The following is a 24,515-nucleotide window of genomic DNA, read 5'->3' as shown; positions in this document are numbered from 1 at the left end:
CAGAGAAACCCTGTCTCAAAACACACACACACACACACACACACACAAGCAGCTGAAGAGATAGATGGCTTAATTGCTACAGGCACTGCTGCTTTTGTAGAACACCTGAGTTTGCTTCCATTGTCCCACCTCACAACTCCCCGTGGCTTCAGCTTCATGGGATCTGATGCATGCTTCTGGTTTTCCCTGGAACCCGCATGTGTTTTCCTTACACACACACACACATGCAAATAAAAAAGATGAATTTATATTTTAAAAAATTAAGAAAGAAACAGTCTTAACTTTAGTTAAATGGAATTGGTATTTCAAATGCACAAGAAGGCCAGTGTTAAGTAAGCAACAATAGTGGAAGTTCCCGGACTTGCTGGGGTTGCACTGAGTAAGCTGTGGTACAAACCCAAGCTTCCTTCACCCCTTCTGGTGAAATGCTTAAAATGGAGAATGGCATGGTTCAACAAACAGAGCTCGCTCTGTTTGCCTCCATCCAGCAACCCTGTTTCTGGATCCTTCTCCAAAAGGTTTAAATATGAAAAGATATATGCCTTTCATCTCTGTGCTTGGGAGGCTGAGGCAAGTGAATCTTTGTGAGGCCAGCCCTGCTCTATACAGCAAGTTCTAGATCACCCAGGCTATAAAGCAAGACCCTAAGTGAGAGGACCAAGTGTAATACATATAATGTAATGCTCTCCATGTGTACACCATGATGGAGTATTATTCAGCATTGTTTTTCACTGTCTAATGGAATGTTCGGCAAATGCTCTATCACTAAGCTAAATCCCCAGCCCTATGCAGCATCTTATGTTGGCATAATGTTCTTTTGAAATATATACAATTTATCCTTGTTCATTCAGATACTGATTTCTCTACCCCACTATCTGGTTTTAATCCGGACATTGCATTGTGATGTTTATTCTACGCATCACCTGTCTCAAGTTTGTGTAAACATGCCACCATTTCTTCTCTGTAATTGTCAATAAAACTAGCCAATGCTATGCAATGGAGAGAATACGGTGGGACATCTTGGTCCAGAAGGGAGAAGGAAATGAGTAGAAGAAGGGAAGCAGGGAAGAAGCTGGCTCTGTTATTACTGCAAAAGGACAGTTTGAGGAAACATGGCAGACATGCATGATATACGTGGCCATACTGGGAGGACAGGAGCCCTGCCTACAGGTCTGTTTGTTTTTGTTGTTGGATGTTTGCTTTTACTTCTCCTCCGCTTCCTCATTTTAGACAGTCTCACTGTGTATCTTAGGCTGACCTGGAACATACAATGTAGCTTATGTTGGCCTTAAACTCATCTCTGGTGTGCACTTACATTTCCAAGCTCAAAATGAATGTCCTTCAAGGCCTGACACTGCGGTGTATGCAGCAAGCACAGGCATTCCTGGAGTTTCCATGTGTGGCGGTGCACTACAGGTTAAGGGGACTCACATTGAATGATCATGTTTGAAACTACATCTGATGTTCTGTGTGGCTAGTCTTTAGTGTTTATTTAGAGTTAAAATACTGAACGGCTCCTTTGTAGAAACAAAAAGTGTCTTCCAGCTCCTGCTCATTCTCATCCAGGATGCCTCCCACAGCCCCCAAAAAAACAGTCCTTTCCTGTCAGTGCTTTTTTGTGTGTTGGTGAGAAGAGTTTTAACAGAAACTCAGTTGCTCCTCAATAACCCACATTTAAAAATATTTTATTTGAAAGCCTCTCTGGCCCATGCCTTGAACCCCAGCTCCCTGGAAGTAGAGAATGCAGATCTCTGAGATCAGCGTGGTCTATACAGTGAGTTCTAAGACAGCCAGAGCAAGGAGAGAGAACCTGTTTAAAAACAAAAGAACAAACAAAAACAAAACAACCCAATGTAACAAAATACTTTTATTTTCAATAAGGTCTTGTTCTGAAACCCACACCAGCCTTGAACTCACCTTGGTCTCTTGTGAGCTGGAATTATGAGCTATCATACCTAGCTTTGTTACAATGCAAAAAACTTCAGATGTACTTTTGTTGGCATATTTTGCTTACAGGTATGTGCATGCGTGCACCAATGCCAGCAGAGGGCAGAAGAGGAAGCTGGCTCACCTGGACCAGGAGTTAGGGATACTTGGTTGTTAGCTCTTATGTGGTGCTAAGAACTGGACTTGGAAGAGTGGTTAAGAGTCCTCCTCAGGCCTTCAAGAACACACACACAGTAGAGAAATGAGGAAAGGTACCGATGCCAACTTGTGGAACTGCCATAAGAAGCTTTACAGAGCGTTGGTATAAATATGCAGCAGACCTTTCCCGAAAGGGAAGTCTGCTGTAATCTACACCATAATGAAGCATAAACCAAGACAGGGACAGGAGGCAGCCACCAGGGTTAAGCAGTCTATGAACAAACTGGGCACAGAGCCTAAGTGGAGGAAGTAGGAAGGACTTTCAAGTTTACAATGAGGCAAAGCAAATGGAATAGAAGAAATAGAGGACATGTGCAATTCTGGAGGTTAATGATCCAATCAGGAATGTGGATTTAGGGTTTGTGGCTGTGGAGGGAGATCCTGCCTGGGGTTTAAGAAGTTGCATGCAATCAGCTGCAGGGCATGATCTAGACTTGTACAGAGATGAGACCATCCACAGAATGTTAAAGCCAGAGAGCCTAAGATGGACTCTTTGGAAATAGAACTGAGCAGGAGAAAACCCAGGGAGGCCTCAAGAGTCTGAGGAGTCTATATCATTCCCAGAAGTTGTACGGCCCTTAGAGGACTATAATGCAAGTGAAGATCTTTCTCCACCATTTGTGGAGGGCTTAAAAAAAAAAGTCAGATGCTGCTAATGAGGTGAGAACCAAGAGAGGAAGGAGAATTGGGAGAATGGGTTAAGGGCAATTCTGATGCACTGGGAAGACAGCTTGCTGCGCTATTCAGTGAGGTATTAAGCTTTTTAGGAAGCATTCAGTGAGGTACTAAGCTTTTTAGGAAGGGTATAGCAGGAACTCAGTTATCTAGAAAACTTGACATATGGATTAGAGGAACATAATTCCTCTAGATTTCTAAAGGATAAAACAGGTGTACTTAGGAGCAGCAAAATTATGATTTCCTATGTGAAAGTACTGCTCTATGAATACTACGTGGGCTGAATTTCTCCAGCCACCAAAACTGTTACAGTCACCTGACAATTGACTAAAACATATTCCAAACCCATGAGTGACTGTTCAAATCAGATGGGAAATAAGCCAGAAGTCACAAGTGGGAAGGAACCTCTGGCATCTTTACATAAGGAAATGCCTGGAAACGCACAATGTCCAACACAGGACAACTGTGATGTTAAAAGCCACACGGAACTGTGGCTGAACAAAATGCGGACCACTAAGCAATGCTATCATGAAGGTCAGTGTCCTAAGTGACAAGGGCAACGGTACAAGTTTTCTGTTGTTGCTTGCCTAATTTGTACTAATTAGGATAAAAAATACTGAAGGGTAGTTGAAGGTGACCTGTATTTCAAACCAATTTGAACTTCAATGCCAATTTCTAGCTATAAGAAAACTTGAGTAAACCCATGAGAAAATAATCACTATTTGAATTACAGCTGTCCTGAGATAACACACACACAAACCAGCATAGTCTATTTAATAAAAATATTTAATGCTGCCAAAAAGTATAAAAATACATTAGGAATGGCAGTACAATACAAAGTAGTCTCTCCTAATTTATTTCTTTTACATCTTTCTACATTTCATACACATGTTAAAAAACAATACATCAAATTAAAGGGTTTGCAAGTCTTCTGCTGGTGGCTTTCTTCATCCCCTGGATGTAAAGCTTACTTTGTAAACAACTTGTGAGGCAATCTACAGGGTTAGCAAGCCTCACTTTAGTTTCCGGAGTGGGCTTCGGCTCTTGCTTTGCACATCAAAGGTTCAAAATTTATAGCTGCAGAATAGTCTCAAGTCATGAACATTTAGGTGTCTGTCAGTCTTGGCCTAAAATATAAAATAAGAAGTCATCTATTCAATTCATATCCACCACACACACAGATGTACATAGACACAAACACAAAAGGACTAACACTTAACTAAAAAGTCAACTAAAAGCCATTCCACACATCACATCCAATCACACCCAGCGCTTCCCAAAGATGGATTTCCAAATGGGAGCAGTGCTGTGAGACATACTGACTTGATGTACCATAACTCACTTCTCCAGTATTTACTCACTGAATCTTTTAGGCCAGCAATGACCTCTACATAATACGCTAAGACACAGACAAGTTAAAAAAAAAAATAATGTGGCCACAAGAATATAGCAAGATTTTATTGTATGTGCTAGACTTACCCATACCTTGATTTCAATGCAAAAGTCTAATCCAGTTTGGACAACCACTGTAACACTATCAGAAACAGTTTAAATACAAACTTTGGGCATAAAGTTGGCTTGTACCTCTAAATCAGATTTTCGGCACTTGTGTTTTCTCCTGAAGGATAACACTAATGATTATAACTACTAAACTAAGTAAAACGTGACACTTCAGTGCATTTTAATGCTAAAAAGAAAAAAAGGAGAGAAAGCGTTTAAACAAGCAAGAGACAGAGGGAGTGACTGTTAAGAGCAATAGTCTTTGCTGATATCTCACAATTATTTGCCAGTAACCAAACCTTCTGAGAGGTTAAAGGTATTTTCATTTTTGCAACAACTCCCCACTCATTCTCTCTCTCTCTCTCGAAGTCACACAAGCTACCAACATAAATGCTTGTTACTTCTGTATCACAGCAGATCTCCACCATTTAGGCCTGCTCCTCTGCCTACTCCCTTGTGCCTCCAAATGCAAGCAGCTCTACCAAGCACCTGTGGTGGTCTACGAAGTTTGATTTTCCAACACGGATTTTTACAGTGTTGTCATTAGGAAACCATACTCTTTAGCTATCAATGGGTCACAGAAAAACCAGGATGCTTGTTTAAGACTCCAGAACCTGGGACCAAACAGCTGGTTGTAACTAGGCAGAATGTATTACACTGTGAAAGAAAGGTGCTCTGGCAGGGAAACTTTCTAGTACTCCATTACTGTAGTGTTTTAAAAGGGATTTTTTCCCTCCTCCACTTAAAGACAATTTATTTGGACTTTTAGTTAAAAGTGGGCTGTCGATGTCTACTATTTCACCACTTAAATATCTGGTTTAAATAAATACTTGGAATAAAGAACAGTGGTGTGACATATGAAAAAAGAGTCTGCATTTAGATACTGAAACCACAGCCTGGAGTTTACATCTCAGCTTTATCTGCATAAGCTGGGTGATCTCATCTGAAAATAAGGGTGGCATCATCTAAAGTGTCATGAGCCTAAATTTAGAACAAGTATTTAAAATGGCTGGCAAAACTGCAGATGTTCAGCATACACATTTACCTTTTCCTAGTGTTTGTTAAATAATGAATGCACTTACCAAGAACAATACATTTGCCATGTAACAACAGACTGTGGTTTTAAGAATTCATTACTTTTGTCTTTGCAAATAGTATTTAAGGGCAACAAATTAAAAGGAAACCACTGGAATAGCTTCCATAAGATGACTTTATTTGTAAAACTATAAAGAAAAATGGGCTTCTCAGATAATTCAATTATTCACTTGAATGGATCCACCAAATCAAGCAATGGGCTACATGGGTGCCCTGAATGTCAGCAGTCCCCATGCTGCAGAGGCAGATGCTGGAGTGTTCTTCCTTCCACGGTAGAGGGAAAATCATACTGCATTAAAAGTTGTTTCAATTTACACTAGCATCCTACTGAGATCACCCAAAGCTAATGGCAGTGCGCCAAGCCTGCTTTAAAACAACTTACCTAGGCTTCCTCTCCTGAACTTTCCAAACTCAAAGACATTTTAAAATAGTCATTTAAAATATCAACAGCATCATGGGTCTGATAAATCTATGCCTAATGAGTGACTAAAAAGAATAATTCGATGCTTCTTAAAGTGGTCTCTGTAAAGAAAAAGATTAAAAAAAATTCCCATGCAATTCTCCTTGCAGGCAACAGTCCCAAACAAAACAGGGAAATGTAAAAGCAGATGGTGTTCCCACAGACCCTATAGGTGATGACTTCACTCCTCACTACTCATAGTCCACTGTGAACTTTACAATCAAGGTCCAAAGTCAGAACTCGTTCTCTAGACAGGCTGCCCAGAGATGGTGTGGGCTCTTTAAATGCTATGTGTCAGCCTACACAAAGCCCATTAGGCAGGTCCAAGCCTCAAGTTCTGCTTGCACTGGTGATGACACTGTGCTGGGACAGTGACAGCAGGAAGAAAAACAAAAAAACAAAAACACCACAACCAGCAAAGAACAATGGTCTTCCTGTAGCCACAGCTGGGAGAAAGCACTTGTGCAGGATGGCTTGAAACTATAGAGCTGAGGAAGGAAGACCACTAGCTGTAGAGCAAGCCCTCTGACTGGGGACTGGCTTCCCGGCAGAACAGGAATGGAGGACACAAACTGAGTTTCTCCTTCCATGCTCAAGGGGACAATTATAGACAGCTGTTATTCCAGGTGTGATGCGGTGGACCCTGTGGCGTTGCCATCTGGTAAAAACAAAAAACCAGCATGAGGAAGAAATGGTATTCAACCCAAACAAGAGAGTTCAAGGAAAGGGTGAATGGAGCAGGTCTCCTCTGGAGCAAGCCATTGCCAATGACTAAGGCCTGTGTTTCAAGTTATGAGATGACAAATTTAATGAAGAAGAACATTTCTGTTTTGGGGGGAAAAAGTATATACAAGATTCTATGAAAAAGCTATATAAAGAAGTCGCACACATAACACTTTATTAGCTGTTGGTATATAAATAAGATGTACATTTCTGTTGGTACTTAGTTCCAAACTGTGAACAGATGGCTCACATTTAGCCAGATGAAGGCCCTAAGGAGCCCTTGCTTCCTACCAGACAACAGACTACATAGAATCACACCACAGCCATACACGCCACTCATCAGGAAAGACGATGGACCAAGCTTGACTAAAGGCCTGAAACCTTATCTGACATTTAAAAAAGCAGGCAATACATGTAGGGGAGTCTGCTTTAAGACTACAGTTTTAGAAGAGTCTCTTCGAGCTTTACATCTGAAAGCTGTGTGTGCATGTGACTGTGGTGGGAGCAGCCCAACAGGCTCAGGAGGATGATCATCTGAGCCGAGGAGTTTAGGGCCAGCCGTGGCCAATGGCAAGGCATTAGCTCAACTCACAAACAATAAATGAATAAATAAACCTAGCAATAACCACCACAAATAAAGATTTCTGTTAGCAAAAACATTAAGGCAATGTAGATTTTCAGACAGTGCAATGACTTGATGGGCATATCTGGCAATGTAAATTCATTAAGACTTGTATGCAATGGTTAAAAAAAAAAAAAATGTACTTTTAGTACCATCAGGTTCCAGTCTCTATGTAGAATCTAGCCTAGCCAGAGGTGTATTTTAAAGGAATCAGCTCCAGTCCTGTAATATAGAAAATGGTACCACCACCCTAGGAACTAGTGCTGAAAGCAAAGGAAGTGATGTGAAAACTAGAGAGCTCATAAAGGGTGGGACATAGCTCTAAATTCATACCATCAACTTTAGTTTATTTAAGACAAAGGAACAACCACGTGCAGGTAAGATGAGCTCCAATAGGCCTCTTCCCTCTGTTGCAATTGTAAAGCATAGCTGTTTGAACAGACTGATTAATACATGTTTTCACTTTTTCTTTTCATGTTCACTCTTTGATACAAAAGTAACACATAATGGAAAGGATAAAAAGAAGAACCAAGACATAGGAAGCTTGAAAAATGTGTAAAGTCTCTGCTGACCATGAGAAATGGTCTTTACATCTACACAAATTTAAAGAGCTTTATTTTTACATTTTATGTTTGAGCAAGCATGAACAGAAATTAGTAGGCAGAAATAAAACAGTACCTGGTTAACTGTGGAAAGGTATACATAACCACAAGCGTGACCACAAGGCAGGAAGAGAAAGGAATTAAGGATTCTTCTCAGTAAATAGTAAGCCCCTTTAAAAATACCTTTTCCCAATTTATTAAGAAAACAATTTGATTCAAGAAAACTATTATTCCCAAATTGGTTAAACTCAGTAAATACCACTGACTGACACAAGTACGTAAAGATGCAGAACCAGAGACTGCTAACTTGCCTTCTCTGGATAGCACACAAGATGGTGTGGTGTCTCACTGGTACAGCTCATTCCCTACACGGCCAGAATGATGGCCATGGGCACTGTCACTGAAAGCCAAGTTTACTTAGTAAGCAGCATAAAATGTAATTTAAAGCTTCTGCTGTTAAAACTCATCCTTAAAGATTTGCTCAGAGGAGAAAGAAGACAGGCTCTGATGAAGGGCACTGAGGATTCACTACACCAAATGTGTTCTCAGAAGCACTAAGCATATACCAAGAGGCAGAAAGAGCAGTGCCCAATGCCATCTCTAGAAGGCGTATCTTTCCAGGAAAGGACTAGGCGAGGCCTTATCAGTATTTTCTCCTAAGTAGTTGTTCAAGCTGAGGCTATATTCAATTGGATTCCTTTCTTGTAAGACTGGGTCTCAATGTAGATCACTGGTTGGCTGGAACTTGTTATGCAGACCAAGCTAGCCTGGAACTCACAGGAATCTGCCTGTGTTGGCCTCCTTAATGCTGGCACTAAAGGTGTGTGTCACCTCATCCAGCTTCAACTGGAATTTTAATAAGGTAACATACTATATTTTGAAAAAAACAAGCCAATAAACATTAGAAAGCTCAAACCGATGACTATCTAATTCCTAAAGCCTAATGGTCTTAATGTTTAAACATAGGTTTAATGCAAACAGACAAAAGGAAACATCCTGCTTACCTGCTCTCCATTTCAAAGTTACAGGACAGTAATAGTGAATCAAGAAACAGACATGCACTACATAATCTTATTTAGTATGTAGTACCACCTGTATCCCGATTTCAGACTTTAACACATTAAAGACTGCTTCTCAAGGCCATTCACAATTTCTAGCTATACCTATAATTTTCAAACTGCATTAAAATTAACTGTAATTAAGCCTTGCAATGCATTCTTACATGATATATAAAGAGATGAAGTGGAGTGGTTTGGGATCTTTCCACCACTTGGGTGATCTTCCTAAAATCCAAAGCACAGAGTTTGAACCACCAAAACCCTATTAGTGGTTTATACTTTAAAAATACTCATTACAAAGGTGAGGGACAATGTAAGTTTGTAAACCATCATACTATTTATTGAACTTAGAAAGAAATTAATTTTTTTTTTACTTCAAAATTTCAGTATAGTGAGCTGAAATCATAAGTATAAAACACTGATTCCTTTTCCTTACTAGTCATAATTTATCCCACATGGGTAATTACATTAACATTTTCACACACACACACACAAAAAGAACAGTATAAGTCATGCATGGGTTTTACTTTACAGAAATCAGTTTCTTTTCTTCAGTTTTTGAGACAGTGTTTCTTGTAGTCCTGGCAGGCCCCAAATTCTGGGGCTGGCTACATAGTTGAAGCTGGCCTTGAACTTGTGATCCTTTCACCTCTATCTCCCAAGTGCTGAGATTACAGGTTTGTGTCATCAAATATGGCTAAAACCAATTTCTTATTCTAGGTATTTTCTGATCTCACCTCTACCATATCTTTTTTTTTTACTTTTATTTTTAAAGATAGGAACTTGCTATGCAGTTCTGGCTGGCTTCAAACTTTCAAACTCTTGCCTTATCTTCTTGAGTGCTGTGTTTACCATCATATCCTGCAGAAACTATTTTTTTTATAAGTTGTTTTTGAACTAAGCCTTGACCAACGGTCACTTGACTATCCCAGAAAGGAGAATTTCCTTCAATGACATGTTTAGGAAAATTTCATTTGTTTTTTTCTTTTTTAAAATAAGATAAATCATAAAATACAAAAGAAATAAATATGTGTAGTAGAAATAACTTGCTTATAGTTTCAACTGCCTCTATCAAACTTCTGTTTCAGAAAGGGAAAATGTATCCAGTATACAATTGAGTCAACATACAATTTATTTTTCTATGGTAACAAATTTTCAAATTGAATTTTTAAAAAGTACATTTAACTACAAAAGTAAGATTAAATAGGTACTTATAAAATATATTTACCCTAAAATGGTTAAGCATATAAAGTTGTAATGCCCATTTCAACAGTACATTACACATTACATACATTACTTAAAGAATATTTACTTTCCACTAATAATGTAGAAAAAAACCCAAAATGTTTATTGCTTATATCAAGTGCAGGTTAATATCCAGAAAGCCTCCAAAAGCCAATCCTTGTGATAAAGGATTTCTCAGTACTGGTCAGGGAAACAGGGTGCTCGAGATGTATGAACACAGCGGTAAGATGTAACAGTTTCAACAAGCAATTTGTCTTTATTTCGAGCCATTGACAGGTTGGGTCTCAGAGGAACCTGCAGTGATGAGTCCTGAGATGCTGGGCTGTGACTGAATATCCCTTATCTGGTTGATGTCTATTCTAGCGCAACGCTTTTGGGGTATGAAGCATTTGCTAACAAACCCTTGAGATTAGTGCGCCACTGTCAGCTACTAGTGCAGAAAGGTGCTGGGGAAAACTATTTATAGGATGTTTTACTGAAAAAACAGTGTCCAGCCAACCAAAAAGCCAACAAAAATGACTGACACAAACCCCAACTTAGTGAGAAAAGGTTGCCAATATAACCACCTTTTTCTTTTTCGTTCAGTTTCATTTAGCCTCTGTTTCATCTGCTGCACCTTCTGAGCTGTAGTAGCCTTTCTGTCCTCTCGGATGCGTTTCCGCAGAATACTGTGAACAGACAAAAACAAGTGAGTGTCTGCACGGCAGCCCTTAATTACAATGACACTGTAGCCTGGCTACCAACAAAACCATGGACATTCATGCATTTTTCATCTCACTTAAACAGTGTAGTAATAATGGAAAAAGGCCAAATTGTTGCAAATGGCCAGTGGCGCGCTGAAAGTTCAGGTACAATTTCTGGCATAATTACAGTAACACTTCAACAGAACCTGAAGGTGAGTCAGACACTTCTTCAGCTGTCTACTCACTCCTTTTCCTCTGTGCTCTCCTCCTTTCCCTCCCTCTCTCTTCCCAAACAGCTGAGAGGGGACAGACTGGAGATTCTCCCGCATCTCATTCTCTTGTATGACAGCATATGAAAATTCAGAGTCTTTTAACAAATGCTAGTGACCATTTCTATGAATGCTCTGTCTGGAGGGTGCCCATTCTTCCATCTGACCATACAAACTTCTAGTGTCTATTTTCCTGTCCAACCATAAAATTTTGTTTCAGCCAAAGTTCACTGATATCCAAGGCAATTAATCCTGGGACTCACAAAAAAAAAAAAAAAAAAAAAAAAAAAAGGCAAAAGGCAATGTCAACATATCAGCCACCAACCCTCTTCCTCTAGGGAAAAAAAAAAAAAAAAAGGAATCACAAAATCCATCTCTTTTTCACTTACAGTATGTGTGAAAGCAAATGCCTGACCAGCCTCAGTCCTGGCAGTAATTTTTTAAGTCACAGCTTTTAACATGCATCCTGATTAAAAAAAAAAAAATCTTGACTGACTCTTCAGTGTCTACTAGATCACAAGACCTTTTCTGGTCAACATGTTTAACCTGATATAGTCAAGAAGAACGACAATTAGAGAAATTCAAACTATGAGATATTCTAAAAGATCATATGCCAAGCGAAGCAGAAGAAAGTAGCTAAACTGTTCTGACTAAGGACAGCAAAACTTCACCTCAATCAGATACAAGCATGAGCCCTAACAAGATCTAAGATTAATTATTTACTCTTAGAGAGCGGATCTCAATACATAAGCTTGGCTATCCTTAAACTTGAGATTCTCCTGCCTCAGCCTTCTGAGTGCTTTGGATACAGGTGTACAGCTGTGAATTTCATTTTTAATTATTGTAGTTTTGTGTATGAGAGGTGGGGAAGGAGGGCGAGAAGGAGAGAAGTGGGAAGGAAGAAACCTGCAGAGGTCAGGACACTGAGAAGTTGGGTAATCTCCCTTTTACAGTGGGATGCAGTGATCAAAATTAGGTTATTAGGCTTTTATTTGTTGGCCATCATTTTTTTTTTTAAAACAAAAAACCCAAAAAACAAGTCTCCAGGCTAGCCTCGAATTCAGTATGTAGCCAAGGCTGACCTTGAACTTCTGATCATCCTGCTTCCTCCTCTCTCAAGTGTTGGTATTCCACATGTTCCAGGCATGTCCATTTTTTTAATGTGGTGTAACTCAGGGTTTTATGGCATGCCAGATAAGCACGCTACCAACTGAAAACAACTTTAAATTATTTTCATTTTTATGTGCACTGATGTTTTGCCTACATGTATGTCTGTGGGATGGTGTCAGATCCACTAAAACTGGAGTTATAGACAGTTGTGAGCTACCATGTAGGTGGTGGTACTTGAACCTGAGTCCTCTGAAAGAGCAGCCAACTGCTTTCACCACTGAGCCATCTCTCCAGCCTCTAGACTGGATTAATGTAGTAAAGATTTGTTAACTGGGCCATTGCTTCACCCTCGTAATGTGTGTGAGTATATGAGGACCGTGTGTGCATATCTTGCTAGGTCCTATGGCGGTTTGCTGTCTTGTTCTTATTACTTATTACACTTTTTACAGTTTGCTTGTCTTTTCTTATTACTTATTATTTCTTATGATGCTGCCTTTGCCCGTGTGAACTCTTGTCAAAATGTTTTCTTGAGTTGGAAAAGTTATTCGCTAAAATTTGCTTTAGGAACTGAAAATATAGCTATCACAACAACTGGAAATGCAATGTATACACAAAAAGATCCAAGAGTACCAATAAGGGAGTCAGACTGCTATGTGCACATATTTTCTTTTGCCAGCAGCCTAAAAGCAACAACCTTTAAACTTGTGCTGGTTGTCTAAAAACACTAAATGAGGAGTTAAGTTGCTACACTAAAATTGTCATTAATGTATAAAAGCAAATGTAACTAAATATTGAAATGTTAGCTTTTATAAAATTCAAGAAAACAATTTTTTTTTTTCTGATGCTAAGGACTGATCCCAGGGCCCTGTGTATATTGTCACTGAGCTATACCCTCAGTCCCAGGGAGGTGAACTTTGACTACTTTCATGGGACAACTTGGACCCTAGTCTTACAAATACAACATAACATTATCCACAATAAAAAACATAAAAAAAAAAAAAAAAAAAGAAAATAGAGTCATCAGAAAAAGAAGTAAAAGAGATCTCATTCACCCACTAGGATACTAGCTTCCCAATGTGCGTATAAAATGCTGTAGTCCTACAGTTAAGTGTTTTATGTAATTCTGGAGAAAAATGTTCCATGGTGGAACTACATTTAGGTATTTTATGGTTTTATTAAAGTCATGTTGACAATTATACCTGTAATACGAATACTTAGAAATTACACACGTTCACTCATACTTTCATTTTCTCTATTATACTATTTATCTTATCACCTAATTATAGTTACTTCTGTACACAAGCAGTACTGTTTCTTTAAATTTATAATTATTATGTTTTCAAAACTATTTGTTGGGGCTGGAGAGATGGCTTAGTAGTTAAGAACACTTGTTCTTGCAAATGGACCAGGTTGGATTTCCAACACTCACTTGATAGCTCACAACTGTCTGTGACTCCAGTTTAAGGGAATGAGGCACCGGCCTCTGGCGTCTGTGAGTACCAGGCACACATGTGGTGCACATGCAGCCCAAACACTCATAAATGGAAAATAAATAAATCTTAAAAAAATAAAAATAAAAAAGCCCGAGGAGGCTAGAGGAACATTAAATCCACAGAACTAGCATTGCAGTTGGTTGTGAGTCACCTGCTGTGGGCCCCGAGAACTGAACTCAGGTCCTCTAACAAAGCAGTAAGTGCTTTACCCACAGAGCCACCTCTCCAGTGGCTTTCTTAATACGACACAAAACTCTTTGAAAATATCTATGTCCTCAAACACCATCTAAACACTTTGATATAAGTAAAAGGTCACAGTAACTGTGTAAACAAAGTGTCTAAATTATTTCATGCTTCTGAATTTACTAAACAGCCTCATCTCTCTCAGTAGGTGACTACATGGCACATACCTTTCATTGTTCTCTTCCACAGTGTCTTGCATCTTAGAAGGAAGTCCTGTTAATTTCTCATCTTCTGAACCTCTTCTCTTCCCATTGTACTTTTCAATCATTGTTCTATTGTGTGAATGATCATAAATAGGAGATAAATCTTCTTTAGAAAGTTCTCTCCACCGTTTCTAGGTAGAAAAAAAGAAATATTAAGCAATGAAATTTTTTGTTTTCTTTAAATCAGGATCTACAAATTACAATTATTCAATATAAGGCAGGGAAGAACAAGGTAAATCTAACATTGACTTTTTCCTCTGCACATATGTACACCAGCACTTGCCGGTAAACACAAACATGAACACATATGTAAAAATAATCATTCTGAGCATGGTGGTACACACCTATAATCTGAGCACTTGGGGAAGCAGAAGCAGGGCAATCTCTATGAGTTTGAGACCAGCCTGGTCTCTCCAACAGCCAGGGCGACAAAGAGAAAACTTGTCTCAAAGTAACAAAAAAACATATATAATGTATATGTCTCACATATTTTAAGGCAGATACTTGTATACAGATATTAAAAAAGTTGTGTATTTCAGATTGTTGGTCTCAAGTGCCCAGCCTCTAATATATATATATTAGACTGTATATATATATTGTATAGTCAGACGAGACATGAAGGGGGTCTTATTTCTGTTTGTATTTTAAGATCTTTAGTTCTTTAGTTCATCACATATTAAGCTGATACTTTTTGATCTTATTGTCTATAAATGTGCAATAAAAACATCTTGAGAGTAATATCACCATCAGAATGTAAAGACTCCCCCTAGTACCTAGGTCTGCCAGAAGAACTGAAGCTATTCAAATATAAAAACAAATAGTCTTAATTCCCACATGAAGGATTGTTAAGGTTTGTTCTGATGCTAGCCCTCAAGATTTGTGTAAACCTATCCTTATTGTGTAAACTTATCCTTGTTTTGTAAAGCTGCCTACGTCGTTATATCTGATTGGTTGATTAAGCAACCTATACCTGGGCAGAATGGGGGTCAGGAGAATCATGGGTACACACTGATAGGAGGGAGAAAGGAGGGAGGATGCCATGATGGGTTAGTGTAGAGAAGAGAAGGACCCACATGGACGAGGAGGAAGGTCTCCGATAACAGCATGAAAAGGCCCAAATAAAGAATATAAGCAAGTACCATGGGATTATGTATAGAAGGTAAACCAGATGAGGAGGATTAAGGTGGACGGCATTGGATGGGGGCTGGGAGATGGATGGTGAGGTTACTGAGCCAGAGTGGGTGAAATCTCTGCCTGGCCAAAGGTAAATAAGGCAATTATAAAATCTAACAGGTGTCTGTGTCTTATTATTTGTGACAGTGGGTTAAGTAATACCGCCATGATAATCATACGGCAAATAATAAATAACATTATACAATCCAACAGTCATTTTTTTTAATTTACTACAACAAAGGATTTTTAAAAAGATTATTTCCATTATTTTTAATTATGTGTGTGTGTGTGTGTGTGTGTGTGTGTGTGTGTGTGTGTTTAGGTATGTGCATAAGACAGAAAGTGCCATTAAGAGGCCAGAGGTGTTCAACCCCCTGGAGCTGGCATTACAAATGGTTGTGAGCTGCTCAACATGAGTTCTGGGAACAGGCTCAGGTCCTCTGGAAGAGCAGCAGGGACTTGTAATCACTGACCACTGAGCAACCTCCCCCACCCTCACATCAAGTTTTTACTAGAATAAAAGTTCTTATGGTTTCTCATTTATTTAAATAATTAAAAGCTTAATTCCTCTCGCATATAAAAATTTTTTTATTAAATCTTGTTTCCACTTATGCTAAGTATATATACGAGTGTATGTTCTTAAATTATACACACACACATTTTTTTTTGTTTTTGTTTTTCAAGTCAAGATTTCACTGTTCAGACCAGGCTGGCCTCACAGAGATCCACCTGCCTTTGCCTCCTGAGTGCTGGGATTAAAGGCGTGCCCTACCATGCCCAACACATCTCTGCCTGCTGAATGCTGGGAAATTTTATGATTTCAAGCAGCCAGCTGGATCTACCAAATTAAGGAAAGGATAAAGATTTAGATGGTGTCTGGTTATTTGACATTAATGATAGTGAGTTTACCTGTATATTTGAATCTCCTTTTATGTACTTTGCTCCTTCTATTATGGCCATGTAGGAGAATCTGAGCTGGTCTGGGGTCTGAATAAGTCCCATTCGATACTTTCTCATGTTCAGTAATACTTGTTTCACATTAACATCATCTCCTTTTTCCATCTGCAAGAAAGGAAAAATAAAGTTATTTGAGCCCAGAAAAGAGAAGCAATACAAGCCACTGCTCAGACCTTAGCTATGCATGGGTTCCTTCTTAAAGGAGAAATATTCTGACACACTATGGCAACCCACCGCATTCTCACACGAATTCACACAGGCCAGGCCATCAAAGTAGTGTCTAAAGACCTCTGAGCCAACTCCAAACAATAACAACAATCTCATTTGCTCTGATCAAGTTCAGTGAAAGGAAGGATTCTTAGTTTTGACTAATATAGGGGGTAATTGCACTTTCATAGTTTTTTTTTCCCCTCTTAATGTGGTTTGTTATTGTTTTTTAACAGAGTAGTAAGTAACCAAGCTAGCTCTGAACTTGTCATGTACCCAAGAATGCCCTTGAACTTATGATTTCCTAGCCTCTGCCTCCCAAGTGCTGCAACTGTTGGGCTGCACCGTTACCCCAGCCACGGCCAGGAGGTGGAATATGCCTGTGACCCCAGCACTCGGGAAGCAGGGCTGATTCAAACTCGAGGCTAACTAGGGCTACATAACGAGACCTAGCTTAAAAAAAAAAAAAATCATATTCCTCTCTTTCCCACTATTCAGAGGGGAGGGGGCCTCTTTCATGAGAAAACGATACTGGAGCCAAGCTGGACATGTTAAGGGAGTAATACAGTTTTTTAAATTTATTACATTTTGATTTTTTGTGTGTGTCTGAGTGAGTATGTATGCATGTAACCTAGCAAGTACGTGGAAGTGAGGTGACAACTCAGGGAATCAGTTCTCTCTGTTAGCTGTCTGGGCCCTGGGGATAAAACTTAGGTAACTGAGCATGGCAAGCGACTTTACCCACTGACCATCTTACTAGGCCAAGAAGAGTGATTTTTTTTTTTTTTTTTTTTTTTTTTTTAGCTCAGGGCTGGTCTTGATCTCTAAAAGGTCACCATGGCTGAGCTCTTTTGTTTTGTTTTTCCCCAGACAGAGGTGGGCAGGAAAGTGTCATGCGTCCTAGGCTAGGCTTAAATCTGCTATGCAGTTGAGGATGGCCCTGAACTTCTGATAAGCCTATCTTTACTTCCCAAGTCCTGGTAGTACAGGAGTGGGTAACCATGGCTGTTTACGTGGCACTGCAGAACGAACCCAGAGCTTTGCACATACTAGGCAAGCAATCTATTAGGCAATTCTACATCCTCAGGTGTGATCAGAAGTATTACTTGTTTTTTAAAATGCTTTTCGCAGAAATAAACCTTTTTGCTAATTGCTCTTCTTCACCTGGTGCACACATACATATAAGCAAAAATAAAAGGTAGAAGGGACTTAAATCAGCTGTGGCTGTGGTTGGCTGAAAAAAAAACAAGTATAGCATTTGAGGTCCCATATAAGAATCTCGGGTTCGAAATTTAAAAAAAAAAAAAAAAGAATCTCAGGTTTGGCACTGTACTAACATGGGGTGTCCTGGTTTCATTTTTGTTGCTGTGACAGACCACGAAAGCAGCTTAGGGGGAAAGGCTTTATTTCAGTTTACAACTCCAGATGACAGCCTATAAGGGGGAAATCAAGACATCACCTCCAATCAAGATTCACAGCCAAAGAACCATGCTGGAGCCATAGAGGGTGTTGTAGGCTAACTGGCTCACAGGTCAGTTTGTACTCATCCAGCTTTCATATATAGTTTAGAATCACCTGCCTAGGATAGTAATCCCACAGTGGGCCAGACCCTCCTACATCAATTGACAATCATGAAAGTTCCCTGCAAATAACACCAATCTGACCTAGAAAAGTCAATAATTGAGGCTCCTCTCAGATGACTCTAGGCTGTGTCATGTTGATAGCTGAAATTAACTAGAAAGCATCATTAATCCACAGAATTCTCACAGTAACCCTGGTAAGTACTTTTATCAGTCTTGGTTTAGAAATAAGAGATGAAATACTTATTAAGAAAGAAAGAACTCCTATCACACATGAATTTATAACTGAAGGCAGAAGCTTCTAATTCTGTATATAAAGCTCCCAGAAATGGAGGTAGGGGGTGTTGAGACAAATTCTCATGTTGCTCAGGCTAGCTCAAACTCCATATGGACTTGTTTCTCTTGCCTCCATCATCCAAGCATGGGGTTACAGGCAGGTACCACCTCATTGGCTTAAAAATATTTTAAGTAAGACAACAACTTATAGGAGTTGGTTTTCTCTGACCCAGTATGGTCTATGGTAGAAGTCAGGCCAAAACTAGAATTGGCAGCAAATACCTTACCTGCTGAACTAGCCTGCCAATACAGTTTTTTGTTGTTTTGTTTTTGTTTTCCAAGTCAGGATTTCTCTGTGTAGCCTTGGCTATCCTGGACTTGCTGTGTAGATGAGGCTGGCCTTGAACTCACAGAGATCTGCCTGCCTGTGCCTCTCAGAGTGCTGGGATAACAGATGTATGCCACTGTGCCCAGCTTCCAATTTTAAAAAACTTATAAATTATAGTGAGAATGTATTTATGACGCATTTATGTATCTGTGCAGTGCATGTCCCTGTGTGTATGGAAGCCCAGGGGCAGATGTTAGGTGGCTTCCTCAATTGTTCTTCTTCTAAAGCAGGGTCTCCATCATGTAGCTCTGGCTGTCCTTGCTATGTAGACCAGGCTGGTCTGGAACTCACAGAGTTCCTCTGCTGGAAACAAAGGTGTGTGCCATCATATCTGGCCTTTTTTCTTATTTTTTAAGAGGGTTTCTCTCACTGGACCTGGAGCTCATTAATTTGGGTAAGCTGGCTAGTCAGTGAGCTCTAGGGAATCCACCTAACTCCACTTCCCCTAAGTTCTGGGATCACAGACATGTACCACTGAGCTTAGCTTTTACATGTGAGCTGGGAATCTGTCTTCATGCTTGCAATACCCCCAGTTCATTGGCATTTTCCTCTTTTTTGAGGTAGGATCTCACTAGGTAACCCTGGCTGCCTTAGATGCTGAGCAACAGGCATGTACCATTAAACCAGTATTGTTTTGTCATTTCTCTCCCTTTTAGGGGAAAACTTTATTTTATTCTTCTTTTCTTCCATTTTTTTTGGATAGGATCTAACTCCTTAGGCCAGGCTGTCCTCAAACTTGGAGCACATTTTCTGCCTCAGCTCATTTAGTGTTGGGAAGAAAGATATGAGCCAAGCCTGGCTGAAAAAAACTTCTTGGGGAATCTTTGGAATTGTTTTGGATACATAGATACAAGCCAGGAGTTACGGTCCATTTAAATAGTGGAAGTCAGAATTTTTCCACAGAGAGTACCAAAAACCCTCGAGTTCTGAGATATGACCTCAGAACATACTGCTGCCTGAAGAAATAGTTAAAAATTAAGAAGCTCAGTGGTTAAGAGCATTGGCTGCTCTTGCAGAGGACAAGGGTTTGGTTCCCAGCACACACACATGTTGAAGTGTCTTACAACTATCTGCAACTCCGGCTTTGGGGATCCAATGCTCTCTTCTGACCCCAGGTATTAGTCATACACAAATGTTTATGTTTCCATCATCAATACTATAAAATCATAAAACAAAAGGAAAGCAAAAACACAACTGAAATGAGGTCAGCATGGCTACTTACTAGAATAAGGCAGGTGTCGACAAGAGAGAAGGTGCCAGAGCGCCCAATGCCTGCACTGCAGTGGATCACTGCAGGTCCGTGGTCAGGGCTCAAGGAGCCAGATTCTCTAACTTTAAACAAAAAATTTAGGAATGAAGCTGGTGACTCAGGAACTCCAAAATCTGGCCAGGTGGTATAATGAAAGTGAGATATTGTTCTGGTTTCACCACTCTGAAATGTGAAAAAATCAAGAGCAAGTTAGTAATAATTTTTCTTATACAAACACATTGTAACTGCTGTAGAACTATAATGGGTTGGGAGTATCTCAAAACCAAAACTGGAGATGAGGCTACAGAAGTTAGTAGAGTACTTACTTGCCTTACTTTATACAAAGCCCTAGGTCATACACCAGACTCTGCCTCAATCCATGATATCACATAAAACTGGGTGTGGTGGGACATGCATATAATCCTAACATTTAAGAGACAGAGGCAGGACAATTAGAATTTCAAGATCATTTATGACCAAATGTGGAACTTCAAGTCTAGAGAAGCTGAACAAGAGAAAAACCAAACCTTGGGCCTTACGTATACAAAAATGTACCTGCATGTACTCTACAGTGAAAAGCAGATGTTCTAAGAGATGAACCAGAAAGGGTATTTTCACACATTAAAAAAGTACCTGTACATATTTATTTATCTTCACTTCTACAAAGCTTTACGTTTTTGGTTTTTTGTTTTGTTCTGTTTTTGTGCATCACATGTTAGTAATCAACTCAAACAATATTTCACTCATTCCTAAAGTCAGCTTGGCCACATTTCCTTGTTTCTTCTTATCCTAGTTTCTATTAACAATTTGGTTTTTGTTTTTGTTTCCTTGTTTGTTTTTTTTGAGGCAGTGTTTCTCTGTGTAGCCTTGGTGCTCTTGGAATTCTAGACCAGGCAGCCTTGAATTCACAGAGATCTGGCTGCCTCTGCTTCACAGGGGCTTGGATTAATGGTATGTGCCCACCGTTACCCAACTTTTTTTTTCCCCCCTAACTAACTCACAGTGCAAGCAAAGGAGATAAATGGGAAAGAGAAAAGAATGGCCTCTCTGATAATCAGTGTGACAGCAGCACGTTTGCAGCCTTCTGTGCATGTGTCAAAACCATTCATGGACTTCTGGAAAAAAATATCTAAGTAACTGTTCCAGGGATCAGATGCTATACTTATTTCACCATTTTCTTCCCAACACAAGAAGGTCACATTTCTGTATAGTCACATCCAAATTTGTTATGTCTTTTTCTTGACCTGTAGGCTACTTTCAACTGGACTTAAGTACCAGGAACTATCATACTGAGCCTATTTGGCGTGAGATGTTTTATCCACATTCATACCTTCATTTGATCTCCACAACAGCCTGCAAACATACAATTTCCATCTTAGATGAGGCAAACCACACTTCTATTAAGTAGCAGGACTGGAATGTGAACTCAGTTTTGCTCTGGTCATCCTCTCTTTATTTCCAAGTATGTTTTGTATTTTCTTGGTGATGGGGACTGAACCCCAAATCTTCAAGCATGCCAAGAAAGTACCTTATAACTCAGTTATATCCATTACCCACTTATATTTTAGTTTTTGGTTCTTGGAACTGAACCTAGGGCCTAGAGTATACTCAGGAACTGCTTGACCACTAAGCCACACCCACATCTCCCCCTGCATTTGCAATAAGTTTTTCTTTTACACTTTATGTGTATGTTTGAGTGTCTATATGTATCTATGTGTATCGTGTATAGGATGGGGAGGAAGAAGAGAGCAATGGATTCCCTAAAGCAGGAGTTATAACACTGATAAGACTCTTGACATGGTTCTGGGAACTGAACCTGGGCCTTCTGCAAGAATGGCACGTGCTCTTAAACACTGAGCCATCTCTCCAGCTCCAGTAGTTAATTTTCAATTTTCAAATATTAATAGTAAGCTGAACATTGTAATTCTTTGTTTTTAGTATTTCTTCAGAATCCTTATTTAGAAATACAGTCCAAAAACATGTTTGTGACTAGATTCTATTACAAATATGCAAATGCAAGTATAGTCCCAAGCCCAAAACCTAGTAATACAGAATTCTTACAACTATCAGATAAAATTGAAACTTTGAAACAAGAAAAGCCTTACATTGATATGTTCTAACTGTAGTAGATGTACTGTGTAATATGATTTCACATCTTCAGACAAGAGTTTCACACTGAATCCCGTTTCCTTAAACACCATCTCTCGGTCATCTGTTGGCCAGTACTGTGCACATTTAACCTAAATTTAAGAATAGTTTAAACACATTATAAAACCATAAAAAGGAAAACAAATCTCATACATACACACTATACTTCTTCATGTACCTAAGACCATTTAAAGTATTTTAATGAGAATGATATTTTGTAAAGTATCTTCATAAAATGCTTCCTTTCAATTTACAAAGCCATCAACATAAAATGTTCATAAAAATGTGCTGTTCTTTATTTTGAGGAAGGATCTCTTTATATATTCCTGGCTGTCATGGAACTGTGCTTCAAACTCATGGAGATCCATCTCCCTCAGCTTCCCACGTGCTGGGATTAAAGACATGTGCCACCATGCTCAAAAGTGTGCTTTTCTTAAAGTATAATTATATTTTAGCATGTTCACTTTGCATTTCTAGAAGTATCAAGTTCCTGCAGAAAACTTATCTTCAGAGAACACTAAAGTGGCTTTCTTTCAAGAGCAGCAGTGATGGTACATGCCTTTAATCCCAGCACTTGGAAGGCAGAGGCAAGCAAATTACTTTGAATTCGAGACCAGCCTGGTCTAAAGAAAGCATACCAGAACAGCCACCCAGGATAAGCATTTTTGTTTGTTTTGACACCTAGAATTGTGGCACAGGCTAAGTGCAGCATAAGAGGACCAGGAGGACATTTTACAGTAAAGAGAAAAATAGGAACAGCATTAAGGAGAACAGGACAAATAGAAAGAAAATTCAACATATATATACTAGGTGACCCAAATAACATCAGCAATGAGAAACAGAAACAGAGCAAATCCAAACTGTGACTTAATAATCCTTTCTTTAAAGATAAGAAAGTATATGAAGCTACACACTGAAAGGATAAAACTATTTACTTGCAATAACTGATCAAATGGTAAGACAGTTTGGGAAAAATTAATGTTAAAGAAAATTACAGCTTAGTGGTTGAGAGTTCCTGTTGCTCTTGCAAAGGACCTAGGATTGATTCCCAGCACCCATATTATGATGGCATACAAACTATCCATCAACCTAGTTCAAGGGCATCCAACAGGCACACACATGGTAACACACACATACACAGGCAAAACATTAGTAAACATAAGATAAAATAAATTTTAGAAAAGAATAAGAGAAAAAACCCTTTTGAGTAACATAGATAAAAATAAATAAAATAACAGCCATTTGACTTAGACAATGACCTTTAACAATAAGGGAAACGAATGTATTTAAGTTCAAAGAAAAGCACAGAATAAGAACAGAGAATTTTTTTATATGACTTTTAAGTATTAAAATAGCACATGCACTTTCACTGACATGTTAGAAATCAGAAATTAAAATGCTCATGAGGCTGTCCCTTGCCCACTGTAACATTCAGGAGAGCGGCCCTTGCACCTTGCCTGGGCAATATAGTGGAGCTGGCCCTGACAGCTAAGGCACCAGTGAGACAGACATGAGGGTGTGCGAGCGGGAGAACTGGCCTAGCCCCCACAGGCTTCAGCACTTGGCGGAGTGGGCCCTGAACCTGGACTACACAGCACAGTGGAGCTGGATCTAGAGGCACGGGTGCTGCTGAGCTAGCCCCAAGGGCATGAGAGCAGGAGAGTTGACCCTGCTTCCTGCTGATGACAACACTGGGTAACCTAGTCAGAGCAGTGCTGGAGAGCTGGCCCTAGTGGAGCAGTTAAGGGAGAGGTGGTGGGTGGACCAGCTTAGCCACCACCCAGGCTCAGATCCAGGGCTCTGAATTATCCCACCCCAAATATATATCATCTGTGAATGGTTGAGACATGTGAAAGGGCCAGTCCTGCTATTCTAAAGCTGCAGGATCTCCATGATAGAGAGCACCAACAGGATAACCTGAAGGAGTCCCAATGAGGACCCAATATTGGTGTCACAGAAGACAAAAATCTTGAACCAGATCAAGGAATCACTGCAATGAACATTTGCAAGTAAAGATGTATGAACAGAGAGATATACTGTGGGACACACTGTGACATACTACAGCTTCCATGATGAGATGTTTTCTTGTTGTTATCGTTTGTTTATATGTGTATTTTATTTGGGGGAGGATTGCAAGGGCAAAGGGTGGATATTAGGGGACATGGAGATGAGCAGGACTGGGGTTCATGGTAAGAAATTGACCTTTGGGAGTACCAGGCACATATGAGGTGCACATATATACATTTAGGAAAAACACTCATAGACATAAAAGAAATCTAAAAAAAATTCATGCCCATGAGTTATGACTTAACAGTGAGTATTAGAGTGAGTAGACAGACATCAGCAAAGACTGGTGATGAATATTAAATACATTTAGATGGTGCTCTATTTGTGAGGATGACCTATTGGTT

At 39.5% G+C, this 24,515-nt stretch overlaps 1 protein-coding gene across 1 annotated transcript; it reads right to left on the bottom strand.

Annotated features, from left to right (window-relative positions):
- Nucleotides 1-3,588: 3,588 nt before the first annotated feature.
- Nucleotides 3,589-22,196, bottom strand: LOC129685614 (tyrosine-protein phosphatase non-receptor type 2; the record flags this gene model as incomplete). The annotated part of the gene is given in 6 exon segments (XM_055619120.1): nucleotides 3,589-3,947; nucleotides 10,692-10,793; nucleotides 14,091-14,257; nucleotides 16,209-16,361; nucleotides 19,930-20,139; nucleotides 22,062-22,196. Coding segments are annotated over 6 exon segments (789 nt in total), but the record flags the coding sequence as incomplete, so codon positions are not given.
- Between the last annotated feature and the right edge of the window lie 2,319 nt (nucleotides 22,197-24,515).

The sequence above is a fragment of the Psammomys obesus genome, unplaced genomic scaffold (assembly GCF_907164565.1).
Source record: "Psammomys obesus unplaced genomic scaffold, mPsaObe1.curated_primary_1811, whole genome shotgun sequence".
In the NCBI taxonomy this organism is placed as follows: Eukaryota; Metazoa; Chordata; class Mammalia; order Rodentia; family Muridae; genus Psammomys; species Psammomys obesus.
The sequence above is the reverse complement of the archived record's forward strand: the minus strand, read 5'-3'. Positions and strand labels throughout refer to the sequence as shown.